We start from the raw sequence: 16423 nt of genomic DNA, 5'->3' as shown, positions 1-16423 counted from the left end.
CAAATGGAGGTTTACTGAGTAGGCTGTGTGGGGTGAGATTGCCAGGACAGGAGTGTGTAATGGTCTCAGAGTGAATCAGTAACCTGTTTCACTGCACATGATTCTCAAGAGGCTTTCCCATTGATTTAATTTTGTCCAATTGTCTACTTACCCAATAGCTCACATTATCTTGGTGCTGTCATGAGTTTTTGAGCTGTTGAAATATGTGATAAAGTTGTGTTGCATAGTAAATATTGAAAATTTATTGCAGAGAGAAGCAGCAAAGAGCAGTGTCTTCAGACTTGCTGATCAAGAAAACACAGGGACAATTGTGAACCAGTTACTCTTTGCCCTGAGGCCCCTTAAATGTTGTGCTGCACAGAAACACCAGAGGGCTCCTATTCTTCTCACGGACCCATGTTGTTCAATCATCCCATATATGCTGCTCAGGGGCCGTTTGCTTTTTCTACCGTGTGAGATACCTGTTAAAATAGAATCCAAATACATCCCTTGTATGAAATAATTATATCGAATAAAATTTATTTTATTCATCTCTGGGATGTGAGCTTCACTGGCTGCACCAGCATTTATTGCCCATCCCTAGTTGCCCTTGAGAAGGTGGTGATGAGCTGCTTTCTTGAGCTGCCGCAGTACATTATGTAGATGCACCCGCCGTGCTGCTCAGGAGGGATTTCCGGGATTTTGACCCAGCGACAGTGACGGAACGGCGATATATTTCCAAGTCAGGATGGTGAGTGACTTGGAGGGGATCTCCCAGTTGGTGATATTCCCCATGTGTCTGCTGACCTTGTCCTTCTAGATGCTAGTGCTCGTGGGTTTGGAAGGTGCTTTCGAAGGAGCCACTGGGATAGTTTCCTGTCAAATTAATAAAAGTGCATGATGCTGTTGAATTAAAATTTGTACTCTCTGCTTAATAGTCATGGTGGGATCACCTATACGATGCACTCAAACTAACACAGCGTTATATTGCTGCTACTCTCAATATTAACGAGCTTTGCTGCATAGATATCGAGCAGCATTTTTAACCCGATGCCAACAATTGGCTTTATCATTTTGCTAGCACCTCTCTGTCATTGTTTGGTGACTTGGTCGGTGAATCTCGGAAGGGGGATAAAATATCAGTAATAGTGAGAGGAGAGGGTTAAAGAGGTGGCAGGGTGTTGTGGGTGAGGTGGGTGGAATGAAAATGCAAACACTCTGGGAAACAGGTTCGAATCCCATCTGGGCTGGTGGTGGAATTCAAATTCAATTAATTAACGAAGTCTGGAATCTAAATCTAGTCTCGAGAATGGTGACCATGAATTTGTCATCAATTATTGTAAAAACTCATCTGGGTCACTAATGCCCCTAAGGGAAGGAAATCTGTTATCCTTACTCTGTCTGGCCTTCCTGTGACTCCAGACCCACAATATGCGCTTGAATTTTAACTGCCCTCTCCATTGTCTGAGCAAGCCACTCATTTGAAGGGGCAATTAGGGATGGGCAACAAATGCTGAACTTCCCAGCGAAGCCCACATCCTGTGAAAGAGTGAAAAATAAACAAATAAGGGTCCGGAAACAGGAGAAGAGCCTTTGCCCGTGACTTTTCTCCCTGGCTCTGGGTTCATGGCAGAGCTGACACTCAACAGAATTTAAATTACCACAAAAAAAAATTAGCAGCAAACAGAGACTATTTCAACACAGAAATGAACAGAATGTAGAGTTTATTTACTCAGTGAACAGGGTCTGTTATTTCTATTCTTTTACAGCATATGGGCATCGCTGGCTAGGCCAGCATTTATTGCCCATCACTAATGCCCCTTGAGAAGGTGGTGATGAGATGCTTTCTTGTGCCGCTGAAGCCTATGGTGTGTAGGTACATCCACACAGCTGTTCGGGAGGGAGCTCCAGGATTTTGACCCAGTTTGTTTCAATTCTGCACTAAAGCAAGCCTTCAAGAGCATCTGCTTCAAAAGGAGGTTATAATTAGTTCGGAAAAGTGAGTTCTGTTGAGGGTTTGTCTCCGTTGTGTGAGAAAGTGGGATTCGGTAAAATTGCAGGGCCCATCACATCAGGTATACATGGCTCTCAGTCACAGATTCCGACTGGTGATTTCAGTTTGATCCACTCGTCTCTCGTTTGGTCTGTTCCCAGAACCTTCGATCGGGAGAATCTGAAATTGATGACACAGGTTTATAGCAGGAAAACTCCCATGTGAAAAGACTGAGGCAACAAACAGGAATTCCAATAGACCAGAAAGATGGACACTCAATGCTTGCAACTTTCACTCATGAGGTGTTAGCATCACTGGCTCGACCAATCTTTATTGCCCATCCCTAACTGCCCTTGAGAAGGTGGTGGTGAAGCTCCTTCTTCAACCGCTGCAGTCCGTGTGGTGTAGGTACACCCACAGTGCTGTTAGGGAGGGAATACCAAGATTTTAACCCAGAGAGAGTGAAAGAATGGTGTTATATTTCCAAGGCAGGATAGTGAGTGACTTAGAAGGGAACAGGCAATTGGTGGTGTTCCCATACATCTGCTGCTCTTGTCCTTTTGAGTGGTTGAGGTTCCCTGTTTCGAACTTCAGTTAAAGGGACATTGGGGAGTTGCTGCAGTGCATCTTGTAGCTGGTACACACTGATGTCTCTGTGTGTCAGTGGTGGAGTGATTCAATGTTTCTGGATATGGTGCCAATCAAGCGGGGCTGCTTTGTACTGGATACTGTGGAGCTTCTTGAGTGTGGTAGGAGCTGAGCTCATCCAGGCAAGTGGAGAGTATTCCATCACACTCCTGACTTGTAGATGGTGTGCTGCCTTCAAGGAGTCAGAAGGTGAGATACTTGCTGCAGAATTCCTACCCTGCTCTTGTAGCCACAGTGTTTATATGGCTGGGTCAGTTTAAGTCTCTTCAATGGTAACTCCCAGGAAGTTGATAGTGGGGGACTCAGCAATGGAAACATCTTTAAATGTCAAGGGGGTGCTGGTTAGACTCTATCTTATTTGAGATGGTCATTGCCTGGCACCGGTGTGGCACGAACGTTACTTGCCACTCACCAGCCCAAGCCTGAATGGTCTCCATGTCTTGCACCATGCAGGTGTCATCAGCATCTGTAACTGAGGAGTCACGAATGGTGCTGACCATTGTACAGTCACCAGTGACCATCCCCATCTCTGACTTCAGGATGGAAGGAAGGTAATTGAAGAAGCAGCTGAAGATGATTGGCCCTCGGACACATCCCTGTGGAATGCCTGCATCGAGGTCCTGGGATTGGGAACCACAACCACCTTCCTTTGTGCTCGATGTGACTCTATCCAGTGGAGAGATTCCCCAGTGCTCCTTGATGTCACACTCGGTCAAATGTTACCCTGATCTCAAGAGAAGTCACTGTCACCTCACCTCTGGAATTCAGCCCTGTTATCCAGGTTTGGAGCAAGGCTGGAATGAGGACAGGAGCTCAGTTATACAGAGACTCTGACTGTCCACTGGGGTGGGCTCCAGATTCATTGAGAGGCCATGTCCCAATTTCTTTAAAACAAACATTATGTTTATCTACATCACAGGAAATATTGATGATATCACAGAACTCAGATTACCGTAACTTCCCTGCTGTTCATCAGATAAATTCCGATCAGCCAGACAATCGCCAGCATTCCCAGAGCTAGAACGGACCGGATGATCAGGATTACACCCTGGCCCAGTTTGTCTTCATCTTCCCCAGTGAGCTCTGATGTTGATGCAGTCACTGAGGGGGTTAACGGGGCTGTTGAGGGTGTGGGTCCCTGTCCTGTGAAATACAGGAATGGAAAGCAATGATGTGGAAACAGGAACACGGACGCAAACCAGGAACAGAGTGTGATGGGAAACAAGGGAAATAGACCCAGTGTCAGAAACCCTGGGAGACAGGAGTGTCAGTGTGGCAGACCCTGGGGAGTCAGGAGTGACAGTGTGGGAGACCCTGGGGAGACAGGAGTGTCAGTGTGGGAGACCGTGGGGGAGACAGGAGTGTCAGTGTGGGAGACCCTGGGGGAGACATGAGTGTCAGTGTGGGAGACCCTGGGGGAGACAGGAGTGTTAGTGTGGGAGACCCTGGGGGTGACAGGAGTGTCAGTGTGGGAGACCCTGGGGAGACAGCAGAGTCAGTGTGGGAGACCCTGGGGGAGACAGGAATGTCAGTGTGGGAGACCCTGGGGGTGACAGGAGTGTCAGTGTGGGAGACCCTGGGGAGACAGGAGTGTCAGTGTGGGAGACCCTGGGGGAGACAGGAGTGTCAGTGTGGGAGACCCTGGGGGAGACAGGAATGTCAGTGTGGGAGACCCTGGGGAGGGATGGGAAAGGCTGGAATTGGAGGAGAGCAGGTAATTTGGAGATTTGTAGGATTGGAGGAGATCACTCAGACAGGGTTAAAGGGATGCGAGGAAATTAAAAAAAATGACATTTGAAAATGAGTCAAATCTGAATCACAAACTGAGAAGTAAATAAAACGAGTTTATCCAATTATTATGAGAGCCAAATGCAAAGATCCAAATGAGTGTTTACCTCGTACAATCAGGAGTGTCCCATTGATGCTTTGCCAGATCTCGCTGTTATATCCTGTTGTCTCCACACGACAGTAATACCTGTTGTGGTCACTGAGTTTCAGGTGGTTTATCCGGATGGTTCCGTCGTTCCGAAATGTATTTCCCAGGAAATCAATTCGGCCGTGATAATGGTAGTGAGTGTAATTCTCTGAGACGCTGAATATAAATTCTCCGTCAAATTTATATCTTCTCCAGTAAATGTTTATCTTTCTAGGTTTGTGTGTTTCTGGGTAAGTGAATGAACAGGGGATATCGATCGATTTCGCTATCAACCCCTCTAGGCGCTCAGGCTGGGACACAGTGAAACCATCTCCACTTATCATCACTGGGGGAGAGAGAAACAGAAAGTGGTTATTTCGGAATCGCCAATAAATCTCACCCAATAGAAACCCAGTCCCGGAATGCTCTCAGGAACAGGGAAACTCCGAATCCTAAAGTGCAGCCGGTAAATCTGTAAATCTGTTATTCCATATATAAACCACACAAACCCTGAGATGAGATTCCAGTCTGTAATTCTGTAAATCTATTATTCTATATATATAAACCACACAAACCCTGAGATTAGATTCCAGTCTTAATTCTGTAAATCTGTTATTCTATATATAAATTCCATCACCCTGAGCCCCCAGTCAAGCCCCGAGGAAACCTCAGAAGTGGAATCTGGAGGTAGCCCCTCTGAACTCCCATCACAGCGCTCCCCCACACCATCTACCAGCGCAGAGACACACACCTCAGTAAGCCCTAGATTTAGAGTCTCCTCGGAGTCACAAGCTGCTGTGCACATCGCACTTTCTGATCCACAGCAGGTGGAGGCAGGGTCTTCCCAGGTCCCCGGCACTCGCAGGGCTGCTGGAGGCCAGAATGTTGCTGAGTCCGAGTCAGACGATGAGCCTCTGGACTCAGTCATTTTACTGTCGCTGGAGCTGCACAGGCAAGCTGGGGAACCTCAGGAAGGGATATCTGCTGCACTCCTCAGATTGCAAGGCACGATGGAGGAGTCTCCGTCTTCAGTCTGAGTTGATAGCGCCGACATTGCCAACGCATCGAGGTCAACACTGGCAGGGTGGCAGCCACCATGGAGACCTTGGTCCAGGACATCACTCCTGCCCTGCTGCACGGGCTGAACTCCATCACTGATGCCATTGTTGGCCTCCAACAGTGTGTACGTGAGACGGTGCTGGGCAGCTCGGTCTCACTCCAGCCACCCCTGCTCCACATGGAGTCAGCCTGGGGCCCTCGGGCACCCAGAGGGAGGAGGATCAGCAGGTGCACACTCCTTGCCCACCCACCCAGGAGTCTCTGGGAGTGTCCGGCCCATCGACCGCCTGTTCCTGTGAACTCCGTAGCTTCAGCTCCACAGGCCGAGGAGGGAGTCACTGCCACACAGCAGGACCCCGAAAGCAGGCCGAGGCCCTCCAAGTCTCAGCCCTCCAGAGGACTCCCGCCAGGGGCATCACAGACAGGGCTTCACAGTCAGCAGGCTGTCTCCACCTCCACTGTGGATGTCTGGGGAGCACCAAGACGTAGTGGCAGGATTAGGAAGGTTAAGGCGAATTAGTTACACAGCCTGGATACGGGTGTTGATCACTTGTGCATAATGTTCACTATTGTCAATAAACTCCCAAGAATGTCTCCCTGCCTGTGGCTCCTTGTTCTGATGAGCAGTGTTCTTCTCACTCAGATGTGAAACCTTTCTACACATGATAAAGGCAGCTGTCTCAGTCCAGGGCCTATTCCCTGTGTCTGTGCAGCCTTCAGACCACAGTGATGGTCCAGCCTCACACTCCCTGGAAACATTACTGATGTCTGCACCTCGGTGGTGCTGGTCATTGCTGCCAGAATGTAGTGGGCAGATGTCACAGAGTTCTCCCATTCTCTCAATGTGTTCTCAGTGCCTGTAAAGTGAGTCTGGCCCCATCTCTTCAGCATCTGTGACCACTGATGCTGTTCTCCAGCTCCTGAAGGGCTCAGGTGCTGACGGTGAACAAAGCATCAGATACTTCTAAAGTTTCATGGCTGTGTCTCTATCATATGACCCTGATCATGGAACACAAGCGAGCTGCCCTCGGCCAGACAGACATTCGCAGAGACCATGTGAAGATCTATGGAGTGTCCTCACTGCATCATCATCTCCCTATGTTTGAGTGACTAGTAGGGCCTCCACTGCATCTTCATGACAGGAGCATTCTCACAGATGCTATTTGTGCTGTCATAAGCCAGACTGGAGTCAAACATTCACAACTGGGATGTGAGGGTCTACGGAGACACCTCACTGCATCTGGTCATCATCCACCACAAATCTAGCAGCTATGAGGGCCTCCTGAGTGCGTCATCCTCGTCTGGCCAGTACGAGGGCCTCATCCTCGTCATTGTCACCTCCAAGGACATCCTCACCCTCAAGTTCCTCATCAGAGGAGACGTGCATTTCCTGCAACTCCTGCTCAGCCAGCTCCTCTCCCTGTTGCAGCGCCAGGTTGTAAAGGGTGCAGCGGACAACGATGTGTGAGACTCTCTGTGGGCTGTATTGCAGGGCTCCACCAGACCGGTCCAGACACCGGAACCTCATCTCCAGCATCCCGATGGTCTGCTCCACCAAGATGTGAGTTGCTGCATGAGCCTCATTATAGCGTCGCTCTGCTGCAGTCTGAGGCTGCCACATGGGTATCATCAGCCACAGTCTCTGTCCCCGAGCAGTCATCTCTTAAACATTTGTTTACCCTGGAAGACTCCAGGGATTTGTGAAGGACTCAGGATGTAGGAGTCGGGCACATTCCCTGGAAAGAATGTGCATTCCTGCAGGATGTGTTTCTGGTGGTCACATACCAGCTGCACATTCAGTGAGTGGAAGCCCTTGTGGTTGGTGAAGTCCACCGAGTATAGCGATGGAGACCTGGGCACCACATGGGCGCAGTCAATCACACCCTGCACCTGTGGGAATCCTGAGATCCGTGAGAATCTAATGGCTCTTACATCCAGGCTGTCCCGGTCTCGGTCGAAATGCACAAAGTTGTTGCCATGGAGAAGATGCATCCTTCACTTCATGGATCCATTTGTGGGCAGTGCATTGTGAAATCCCACAGAGGTCACTTGTGGAGCCCTGAAAGGAGCCACTGGCATAGAAATTGTGCACCGCGATCACTTTCACAGCCATGGGCAGTGGATGCCCTCCATGTCCCCTTTGTGCCAAGTCCTGCAGTAAGTGGCAGATGTGAGTCACCAGGTCCCTAGAAATGCGCAGTCGTCAGCGACATTGGTTCTCAGTCATCTGCAGGAATGGCAGGAGGTGTCTATAGACCGTGGGTCTCGTGCACTGACTAGACATGGCTCGCTGTCAGTCCTGGGCAGCGAGTGTGGGACCCCCAGCAGCCACTTCTTCAAGAGGATGCTGCTTCTCCCTGTGCACAGCCCTAGCCTCAGTTGCTCTGTTCTCTGTCTTCTCCGGTCTCAGTAGGCCATGAGGCACACAGAGTGGCCACCAGGGTCCCTGATCCTGACATGGTTCTTCTGCAGCATGAATGAGAGAGAGAGACGTGGTTATCATGGCTGTACTTAGCACCTTTCCTGGCACTTGAAGCTTCCCGGAGAGTGCTGGTCACCCCTCGGATGTCCAGAGATGTGTGCGCTGCTTGGCTGCCCTGTCAACCTGCGACACGGGAGACACTGGTGCAAACTGGGATGCTGAGATTGCAAGGGGCTGTGAGCACCTCCAGCAGTGACTGCTACATGGCCAGTGTTAGCGAGGAGATTGTGCAACGTGTGCAGTCCAACTGCTCCGCAGTCCAGTAAAGTGGCCGCGGACTTGCAGCCTGTGCCAGGGTGCTGGGTGGGTAAGGTCTGGAGGGCTTGGTGGCACATTGGTGCCTCCGCATTGCTTGTGTGGGCGGGCTGGCTGGGAGGCCGACCCCGACCATATCACTGTGGCTGTGCCTGACCTGTCCCGATTGCAGAGGAAAGGTCAGTTTATACAGGGGTCCCTCCCGTGTGGACAACAGTTGACCCTGGGCGAGCTCTGCAGGACGTTGCTGCTCACTCACCTCCAGTTTCCCCCAGAGTGAAGGCCGCCAAGTGTACGTGGCCTGTGCGCTGTTGTGAAACACGTTGACGTGCTTTCCCGCCAACGTGGATGGGTGATCCGGCGGGAGGGGTGGGGGGTGGGGTGTGAGAACCTGCCTTCCTGCTGTCGTGAAGCTGATGGCGACATATTGAACACACACACCACCCATCATGCCCGCTGCCCGCCAGGAAACTCCACCCAAAGCAGCTGATTTTTTGGGACAGAGGCATTGACTGGGGGCGGGTGTTGATCTTTAACTGGTTCCTGGGCCACTCTCTCTGTGTAACTGAATCCCCTCCCACCCCCTCAGCCATCAGCGTCAGAGATACAACACCAGCTCACTGCACTGTTAAACCCACCATTTCCACCCGGTGTCTGTAATGAGCAGCTCCCAGCACCGTCTCCATTTCTGTCTTTTACTTTGTAAAACCACAGCTCAGTCTATCCTGACAACCATTTCCTGACCTCCCCCATCGATCACTTCCAGCTCACTCTCCCTCCTCCACACTCCTCAACTCATCGTCCAAATCCCTACTGCCCCGTATCCTATCCCACTCTAACTCCTGCTCACCCACCTTCACCCTCCGCCCCACATTCTCACTCACCCCCACGGCCTCTCAGTCCACCAACACCTCCTGTTTAAAATCCTCACCCTGCTCCTTAAATCCTTCCATTGCCTCCACCACACCCACCCCCCCTTTCACTCGAACCTCCTCCAGACCTACAACCCTGCAAGATCTCTGCCTCCCCCCAGGTCTGGCCTCCTCCAAGTCCAGTCTTTCACTCCCTTTGTCTCAACGTTGGAATTTGTGCTTTTAACTATCTGAATCCTTAGCTCTGGAATTCCCTCCCTAATCTCCCTGCCTCTCTTTCCATTTCCTTCAAGACCTTCCTTAAAATCCATATCTTTGACCGATCATTGGGTCTCTCCTCCTAATATCTCCTTTGGCTCTGAGTCCCTTTGATGAAGACGCTTCTGGTGAGCACCTTGGAAAATTTTCCTTTGTTAAAGGGGCTTCTCCAGTGTTGTTGTTGTGGTCTCTCCTTAACTCTTCAACCTGAGTGGGCATCACATCAGCGCCAGTTGGGTTGACCATCCCTCCGTCAAATGGAAAGCCAGGAAAACCTTTGGGAGGTCCCACAAGGCTCTGTGACTTTGGGAGAGTCTGGGTGGGTGGTGAGGAGCTGCAGGGAGGCTGAGGGAGGAGTGGTGGGTACAAAGCAAGAGGCAGGGATATCAGATACGGTTTAGTCACCGACAGAGAGGTAGAGAAGGATCAGGCAGACAGCAGAGCCCATTGCTGCTCCTCACCTCACTCTGCGGGTCTGGGAGAGGCTTCGATGTTCATGGAACGATGAGATGGGACTTTGTTATACACATCTGAGTAGTTAGTTCTGCTTTACAAATTCCTGTTTCTTTAATCTCACAACCTGCTCTGGTTAAGAAAACCCCTCCCCTCATCTCAGGCTGAGGCTGATTATTGTGCCCAGGACCAGCTTGAGTATCGACAGTGGATCCCGGGATGCTGGTAAGTGGGGGCAAGATGGGGGGGTTCAGAGAGAGTGGGATCGCTGTGGATCAGGGTGCGTGGAGGGGCACTGTGGGGGAACAATGGTGGTAACGTTCAGCAGTACACTCTCTTCCTGACGTCAGGTATCTAGAGAAGGCACTCGGTGTCTGTGAACGAGGTTCACCCACCCATTCTTCAGCCAGAAGTGCCGAGTGGATGATCCATCTCAGCCTCCTCCGCAGGTCCCAGCTTCACAGATACCAGTCTTCAGCCAATTTGATCCACTCCATGTGATATCAAGAAACAGCTGAAGGCACCGGATAGAGCAGAGGCTAGGGCAATAGTACTGAAGACTTGTTTTCCAGACCTAGCCATGTCTCTAGCCAAGTTGCCCGAGTACACCTATAACACGGGCATCTACCCGACAAACTAACATACACACCACACAAGTGACAGGCAATGGCCATCTCCAACAAGACAGAATCCAACCACATCCACCACATTAAAAGTTGACATTCTGCACCATTGGAGCATCGTAACAGAGACTTCAATAACATCATGGCTGGCCTGATTATCACCTTCATTATGCTTTCATTCCTCATATCGTGTGGATCTCCTCAGGATTAAGCTTCTTGTAGTCCCGGGGGTGACAAGAGATTCAGTGTGAGAGACCCTGGGGAGACAGGAGTGTCAAAGTGAGAGACCCTGGGGGAGACAGGAGTGTCGGTGTGGGAGACCCTGGGGGAGACATGAGTGTCAGTGAGGGAGACCCTGGGGGAGACAGGAGTGTCAGTGTGGGAGACCCTGGGGGAGACAGGAGAGTCAGTGTGGGAGACCCTGGGGGAGGCAGGAGTGGCAGTTTGGGGGACCCTGGGGGAGACAGAAGTGTCAGTGTGGGAGACCCAGCGGGAGACAGGCATGTCAGTGTGGGAGACCCTGGGGGAGACTGGAATGTCAGTGTGGGAGACACTGCGGAGACAGGAGATTCAGTGTGGGAGACCCTGGGGGAGACAGGAGTGTCAGTGTGGCAGACCCTGGGGGAGACAGGAGTGTCAGTGTGGGAGACACTGTGGGAGACAGGAGTGTCAGTGTGGGAGACCCTGGGGAGCCTGGAGTGTCAGTGTGGGAGACACTGGGGGAGACAGGAGTGTAAGTGTTGGAGACCCTGGGGGAAACAGGAGTGTAAGTGTGGGAGACCCTGGGGGAGACAGGTGTGTCAGTGTGGGAGACCCTGGGGGAGAGAGGTGTGTCAGTGTGGGAGACCCTGAGGAGACAGGAGTGTCAGTGTTGGAGACCCTGGGGGAAACAGGAGTGTAAGTGTGGGAGACCCTGGGGGAGACAGGTGTGTCAGTGTGGGAGACCCTGGGGGAGACAGGTGTGTCAGTGTGGGAGACCCTGAGGAGACAGGAGTGTCAGTTTGGGAGACCCTGGGGGAGACAGGAGTGTCGTTGTGGGACACCCTGGGGGAGACAGGAGTGTCAGTGTGGGAGACCCTAGGGGAGACAGGAGAGTCAGTGTCGGAGACTCTGGGGGAGACAGGAGTGTCAGTGTGGGAGACCCTGGGGGAGACAGGAGGGTCAGTGTGGGAGACAATGGGGGAGACAGGAGTGTCAGTGTGGGTGACAATGGGGGAGACAGGAGTGTCAGTGTGGGAGGCCCTAGGGGAGACTGGAGTGTCAGTGTGGGAGACCCTGGGGGAGACAGGTGTGTCAGTGTGGGAGACCCTGAGGAGACAGGAGTGTCAGTGTGGGACACGCTGGGGGAGACAGGTGTGTCAGTGTGGGAGACCCTGGGGGAGACAGGAGTGTCAGTGTGGGAGACCCTGGGGGAGACAGGAGTGTCAGTGTGGGAGACCCTAGGGGAGACAGGAGAGTCAGTGTCGGAGACTCTGGGGGAGACAGGAGTGTCAGTATGGGAGACCATGGGGAGGGAGGGGAAAGGCTGGAACTGGAGGAGAGCAGGTAATTTGGAGAGTTGTGGGTTGTGAGGAAATCACTCAGACAGGGTTAAAGGGATGCGAGGAAATTAAAAAAAAAGACATTTGAAAATGAGTCAAATCTGAACCACAAACTGAGAAGTAAATAAAACGAGTTTATCCAATTTTTGTGAGAGAGAAATGCAAAGATCCAAATCAGTGTTTACCTCGTACAATCAGGAGTGTCCCATTGATGTTTTGCCAGATCTCTCTGTTATCTCCTGTTGTCTCCACACGACAGTAATACCTGTTGTGGTCACTGAGTTTCAGGTGGTTTATCCGGATGGTTCCGTCGTTCCGAAATGTATTTCCCAGGAAATCAATCCGGCCGTGGTAATGGTAGTGAGTGTAATTCTCTGAGACGCTGAATATAAATTCTCCGTCAAACTTATATCTTCTCCAGTAAATGTTTATCTTTCTGGGTTTGTGTGTTTCTGGGTAAGTGAATGAACAGGGGATATCGATCGATTTCCCTATCAGCCCCTCGAGGCGCTCAGGCTGTGACACAGTGAAACCATCCCCATTTATCATCACTCGGGGAGAGAGAAATAGAAAGTGGTTATTTCGGAATCGCCAATAAATCTCACCCAATAGAAACCCAGTCCCGGAATGCTCTCAGGAACAGGGAAACTCCTAATCCTAAAGTGCAGCCGGTAACTCTGTAAATCTGTTATTCTCTAAATAAACCACATAAACCCTGAGATTAGATTCCAGTCTGTAATTCTGTAAATCTGTTATTCTATATATAAATTCCATCACCTTGAGCCTCCAGTCAAGCCCCGAGGAAACCTCAGAAGTGGAATCTGGAGGTAGCCCCTCTGAACTCCCATCACAGTGCTGGCCCACACCCTCTACCAGCGCAGAGACACACACCTCAGTAAGCCCTAGATTTAGAGTCGCCTCGGAGTCACAAGCTGCTGTGCACATCGCACTTTCTGATCCACAGCAGGTGGAGGCAGGGTCTTCCCAGGTCCCAGGCACTCGCAGGACTGCTGGAGGCCAGAATGTTGCTGAGTCCGAGTCAGATGATGAGCCTCTGGACTCAGTTATTGCACTGTCGCTGGAGCTGCACAGGCAAGCTGGGGAGCATCAGGAAGGGATGTCTGCTGCACTCCTCAGATTGCAAGGCACGATGGAGGAGTCTCCGTCTTCAGTCTGAGTTGATAGCGCCGACATTGCCAACGCATCGAGGTCAACACTGGCAGGGTGGCAGCCACCATGGAGACCTTGGTCCAGGATATCACTCCTGCCCTGCTGCACGGGCTGAACTCCATCACTGATACCATTGTTGGCCTCCAACAGTGTGTACGTGAGAGGGGTGCTGGGCAGCTCGTTCTCACTCCAGCCACCCCTGCTCCACATGGTGTCAGCCTGGGGCCCTCGGGCACCCAGAGGGAGGAGGATCAGCAGGTGCACACGCCGAGCCCACCCACCCAGGGGTCTCTGGGAGTGTCCGACCCAACGACCGCCTGTTCCTGTGACCTCCGTAGGTCCAGTTCCACAGGCCGAGGAGGGAGTCACTGCCACACAGCAGGACCCCGAAAGCAGGCCGAGGCCCTCCAAGTCTCAGCCCTCCAGAGGATTCCCGCCAAGGTCATCACAGACAGGGCTTCACAGTCAGCAGGCTGTCTCCACCTCCACTGTGGATGTCTGGGGAGCACCAAGACGTAGTGGCAGGATTAGGAAGGTTAAGGCGAATTAGTTACACAGCCTGGATACGGGTGTTAGTCACTTGTGCATAATGTTCACTATTGTCAATAAACTCCCAAGAATGTCTCCCTGCCTGTGGCTCGTTGTTCTGATGAGCAGTGTTCTTGTCACACAGATGTGAAACGTTTCTGCACAAGATAAAGGCAGGTGTCTCAGTCCAGGGCCTCTTCCCTGTGTCTATGCAGCCTTCAGACCACAGTGATGGTCCAGCCTCACACTCCCTGGAAACATTACTGATGTCTGCACCTCGGTGGTGCTGGTCATTGCTGCCAGAATGTAGTGGGCAGGGCCACAGAGTTCTCCCATTCTCTCAATGTGTTCTCAGTGCCTGTAAAGTGAGTCTGGCCCCATCTCTTCAGCATCTGTGACCACTGATGCTGTTCTCCAGCTCCTGAAGGGCTCAGGTCCTGAAGGTGAACAAAGCATCAGATACTTCTAAAGTTTCATGGCTGTGTCTCTATCATATGACCCTGATCATGGAACGCAAGCGAGCTGCCCTCGGCCAGACAGACATTCGCAGAGACCATGTGAAGATCTATGGAGTGTCCTCACTGCATCATCATCTCCCTATGTTTGAGTGATTAGTAGGGCCTCCACTGCATCTTCATGACAGGAGCATTCTCACAGATGCTATTTGTGCTGTCATAAGCCAGACTGGAGTCAAACGTTCACAACTGGGATGTGAGGGTCTACGGAGACACCTCACTGCATCTGGTCATCATCCACCACAAATCTAGCAGCTATGAGGGCCTCCTGAGTGCGCCATCCTCGTCTGGCCAGTACGAGGGCCTCATCCTCGTCATTGTCACCTCCAAGGACATCCTCACCCTCAAGTTCCTCATCAGAGGAGACGTGCATTTCCTGCAACTCCTCCTCAGCCAGCTCCTCTCCCTGTTGCAGCGCCAGGTTGTAAAGGGCGCAGCAGACGACGATCTGTGAGACCCTCTGTGGACTGTATTGCAGGGCTCCACCAGACCGGTCCAGACACCGGAACCTCATCTCCAGCATCCCGATGGTCTGCTCCACCAAGCTGTGAGTTGCTGCATGAGCCTCATTATAGCGTCGCTCTGCTGCAGTCTGAGGCTGCCACATGGGTGTCATCAGCCACAGTCTCTGTCCCCGAGCAGTCAGCTCTTAAACCATTGTTTACCCTGGAAGACTCCAGGGATTTGTGAAGGACTCAGGATGTAGGAGTCGGGCACATTCCCTGGAAAGAATGTGCATTCCTGCAGGATGTGTTTCTGGTGGTCACATACCAGCTGCACATTCAGTGAGTGGAAGCCCTTGTGGTTGGTGAAGTCCACCGAGTGTAGCGATGGAGACCTGGGCACCACATTGGCCCAGTCAATCACACCCTGCACCTGTGGGAATCCTGAGCTCCGTGAGAATCTAATGGCTCTTACATCCAGGCTGTCCCGGTCCCGGTCGAAATGCACAAAGTTGTTGCCATGGAGAAGATGCATCCTTCACTTCATGGATCCATTTGTGGGCGGTGCATTGTGAAATCCCACAGAGGTCACTTGTGGAGCCCTGAAAGGAGCCACTGGCATAGAAATTGTGCACCGCGATCACTTTCACAGCCATGGGCAGTGGATGCCCTCCATGTCCCCTTGGTGCCAAGTCCTGCAGTAAGTGGCAGATGTGAATCACCAGGTCCCTAGAAATGCGCAGTCATCAGCGACACTGGTTCTCAGTCATCTGCAGGAATGGCAGGAGGTGTCTATAGACCGTGGGTCTCGTTGTGCACTGACTAGACATGGCTCGCTGTCAGTCCTGGGCAGCGAGTGTGGGACCCCCAGCAGCCCCTTCTTCAAGAGGATGCTGCTTCTCCCTGTGCACAGCCCTAGCCTCAGTCGCTCTGTTCTCTGTCTTCTCCGGTCTCAGTAGGCCATGAGGCACACAGAGTGGCCACCAGGGTCCCTGATCCTGACATGGTTCTTCTGCAGCATGAATGAGAGAGAGAGACGTGGTTATCATGGCTGTACTTAGCACCTTTCCTGGCACTTAAAGCTTCCCGGAGAGTGCTGGTCATCCCTCGGATGTCCAGAGATGTGTGCGCTGCATGGCTGCCCTGTCAACCTGCGACACGGGAGACACTGGTGCAAACTGGGATGCTGAGATTGCAAGGGGCTGTGAGCACCTCCAGCAGTGACTGCTACATGGCCAGTGTTAGCGAGGAGATTGTGCAACGTGTGCAGTCCAACTGCTCCGCAGTCCAGTAAAGTGGCAGCGGACTTGCAGCCTGTGCCAGGGTGCTGGGTGGGTAAGGTCTGGAGGGCTTGGTGGCACATTGGTGCCTCCGCATTGCTTGTGTGGGCGGGCTGGCTAGGAGGCCGACCCCGACCATATCACTGTGGCAGTGCCTGACCTGTCCCGATTGCAGAGGAAAGGTCAGTTTATACAGGGGTCCCTCCCGTGTGGACAACAGTTGACCCTGGGCGAGCTCTGCAGGACGTTGCTGCTCACTCACCTCCAGTTTCCCCCAGAGTGAAGGCCGCCAAGTGTACGTGGCCTGTGCGCTGTTGTGAAACACGTTGACGTGCTTTCCCGCCAATGTGGGTGGGTGATCCGGCGGGGCGGGGGTGGGGTGTGAGAACCTGCCTTCCTGCTGTCGTGA

The 16423-nt window shown here is 52.1% G+C and overlaps 1 protein-coding gene across 1 annotated transcript; it reads right to left on the bottom strand.

The window, feature by feature from the left end:
* Window positions 1-1727: 1727 nt before the first annotated feature.
* On the bottom strand, window positions 1728-12283 carry LOC121272367 (paired immunoglobulin-like type 2 receptor alpha). The gene is made up of 5 exons (XM_041179012.1): window positions 12265-12283; window positions 10700-10763; window positions 4516-4881; window positions 3573-3763; window positions 1728-2152 (listed from the first exon to the last, which is right to left on the bottom strand). The coding sequence occupies exons 3-5, from the start codon at window positions 4877-4879 to the stop codon at window positions 2072-2074; spliced, it is 636 nt and encodes a 211-aa protein (XP_041034946.1). The 5' UTR covers window positions 4880-4881; window positions 10700-10763; window positions 12265-12283; the 3' UTR covers window positions 1728-2071.
* Between the last annotated feature and the right edge of the window lie 4140 nt (window positions 12284-16423).

Source organism: Carcharodon carcharias, chromosome 33 (genome assembly GCF_017639515.1).
Source record: "Carcharodon carcharias isolate sCarCar2 chromosome 33, sCarCar2.pri, whole genome shotgun sequence".
Classification (NCBI taxonomy): Eukaryota; Metazoa; Chordata; class Chondrichthyes; order Lamniformes; family Lamnidae; genus Carcharodon; species Carcharodon carcharias.
Note: the sequence above shows the minus strand (reverse complement) of the source record. Positions and strands in the feature narration are given on the sequence as shown.

Bases quoted from the DNA above. Each gene is read 5' to 3' on its own strand.
- LOC121272367 (XM_041179012.1), bottom strand. From the start codon at position 4,879: ATGATAAGTGGAGATGGTTTCACTGTGTCCCAGCCTGAGCGCCTAGAG. The intron at 3,764-4,515 runs GTAAACACTCAT...TGTATTTCACAG, and splicing joins GACACTCCTGATTGTACGAG to GACAGGGACCCACACCCTCA. The intron at 2,153-3,572 runs GTAATCTGAGTT...CATCAATTTCAG, and splicing joins TGAACAGCAGGGAAGTTACG to ATTCTCCCGATCGAAGGTTC.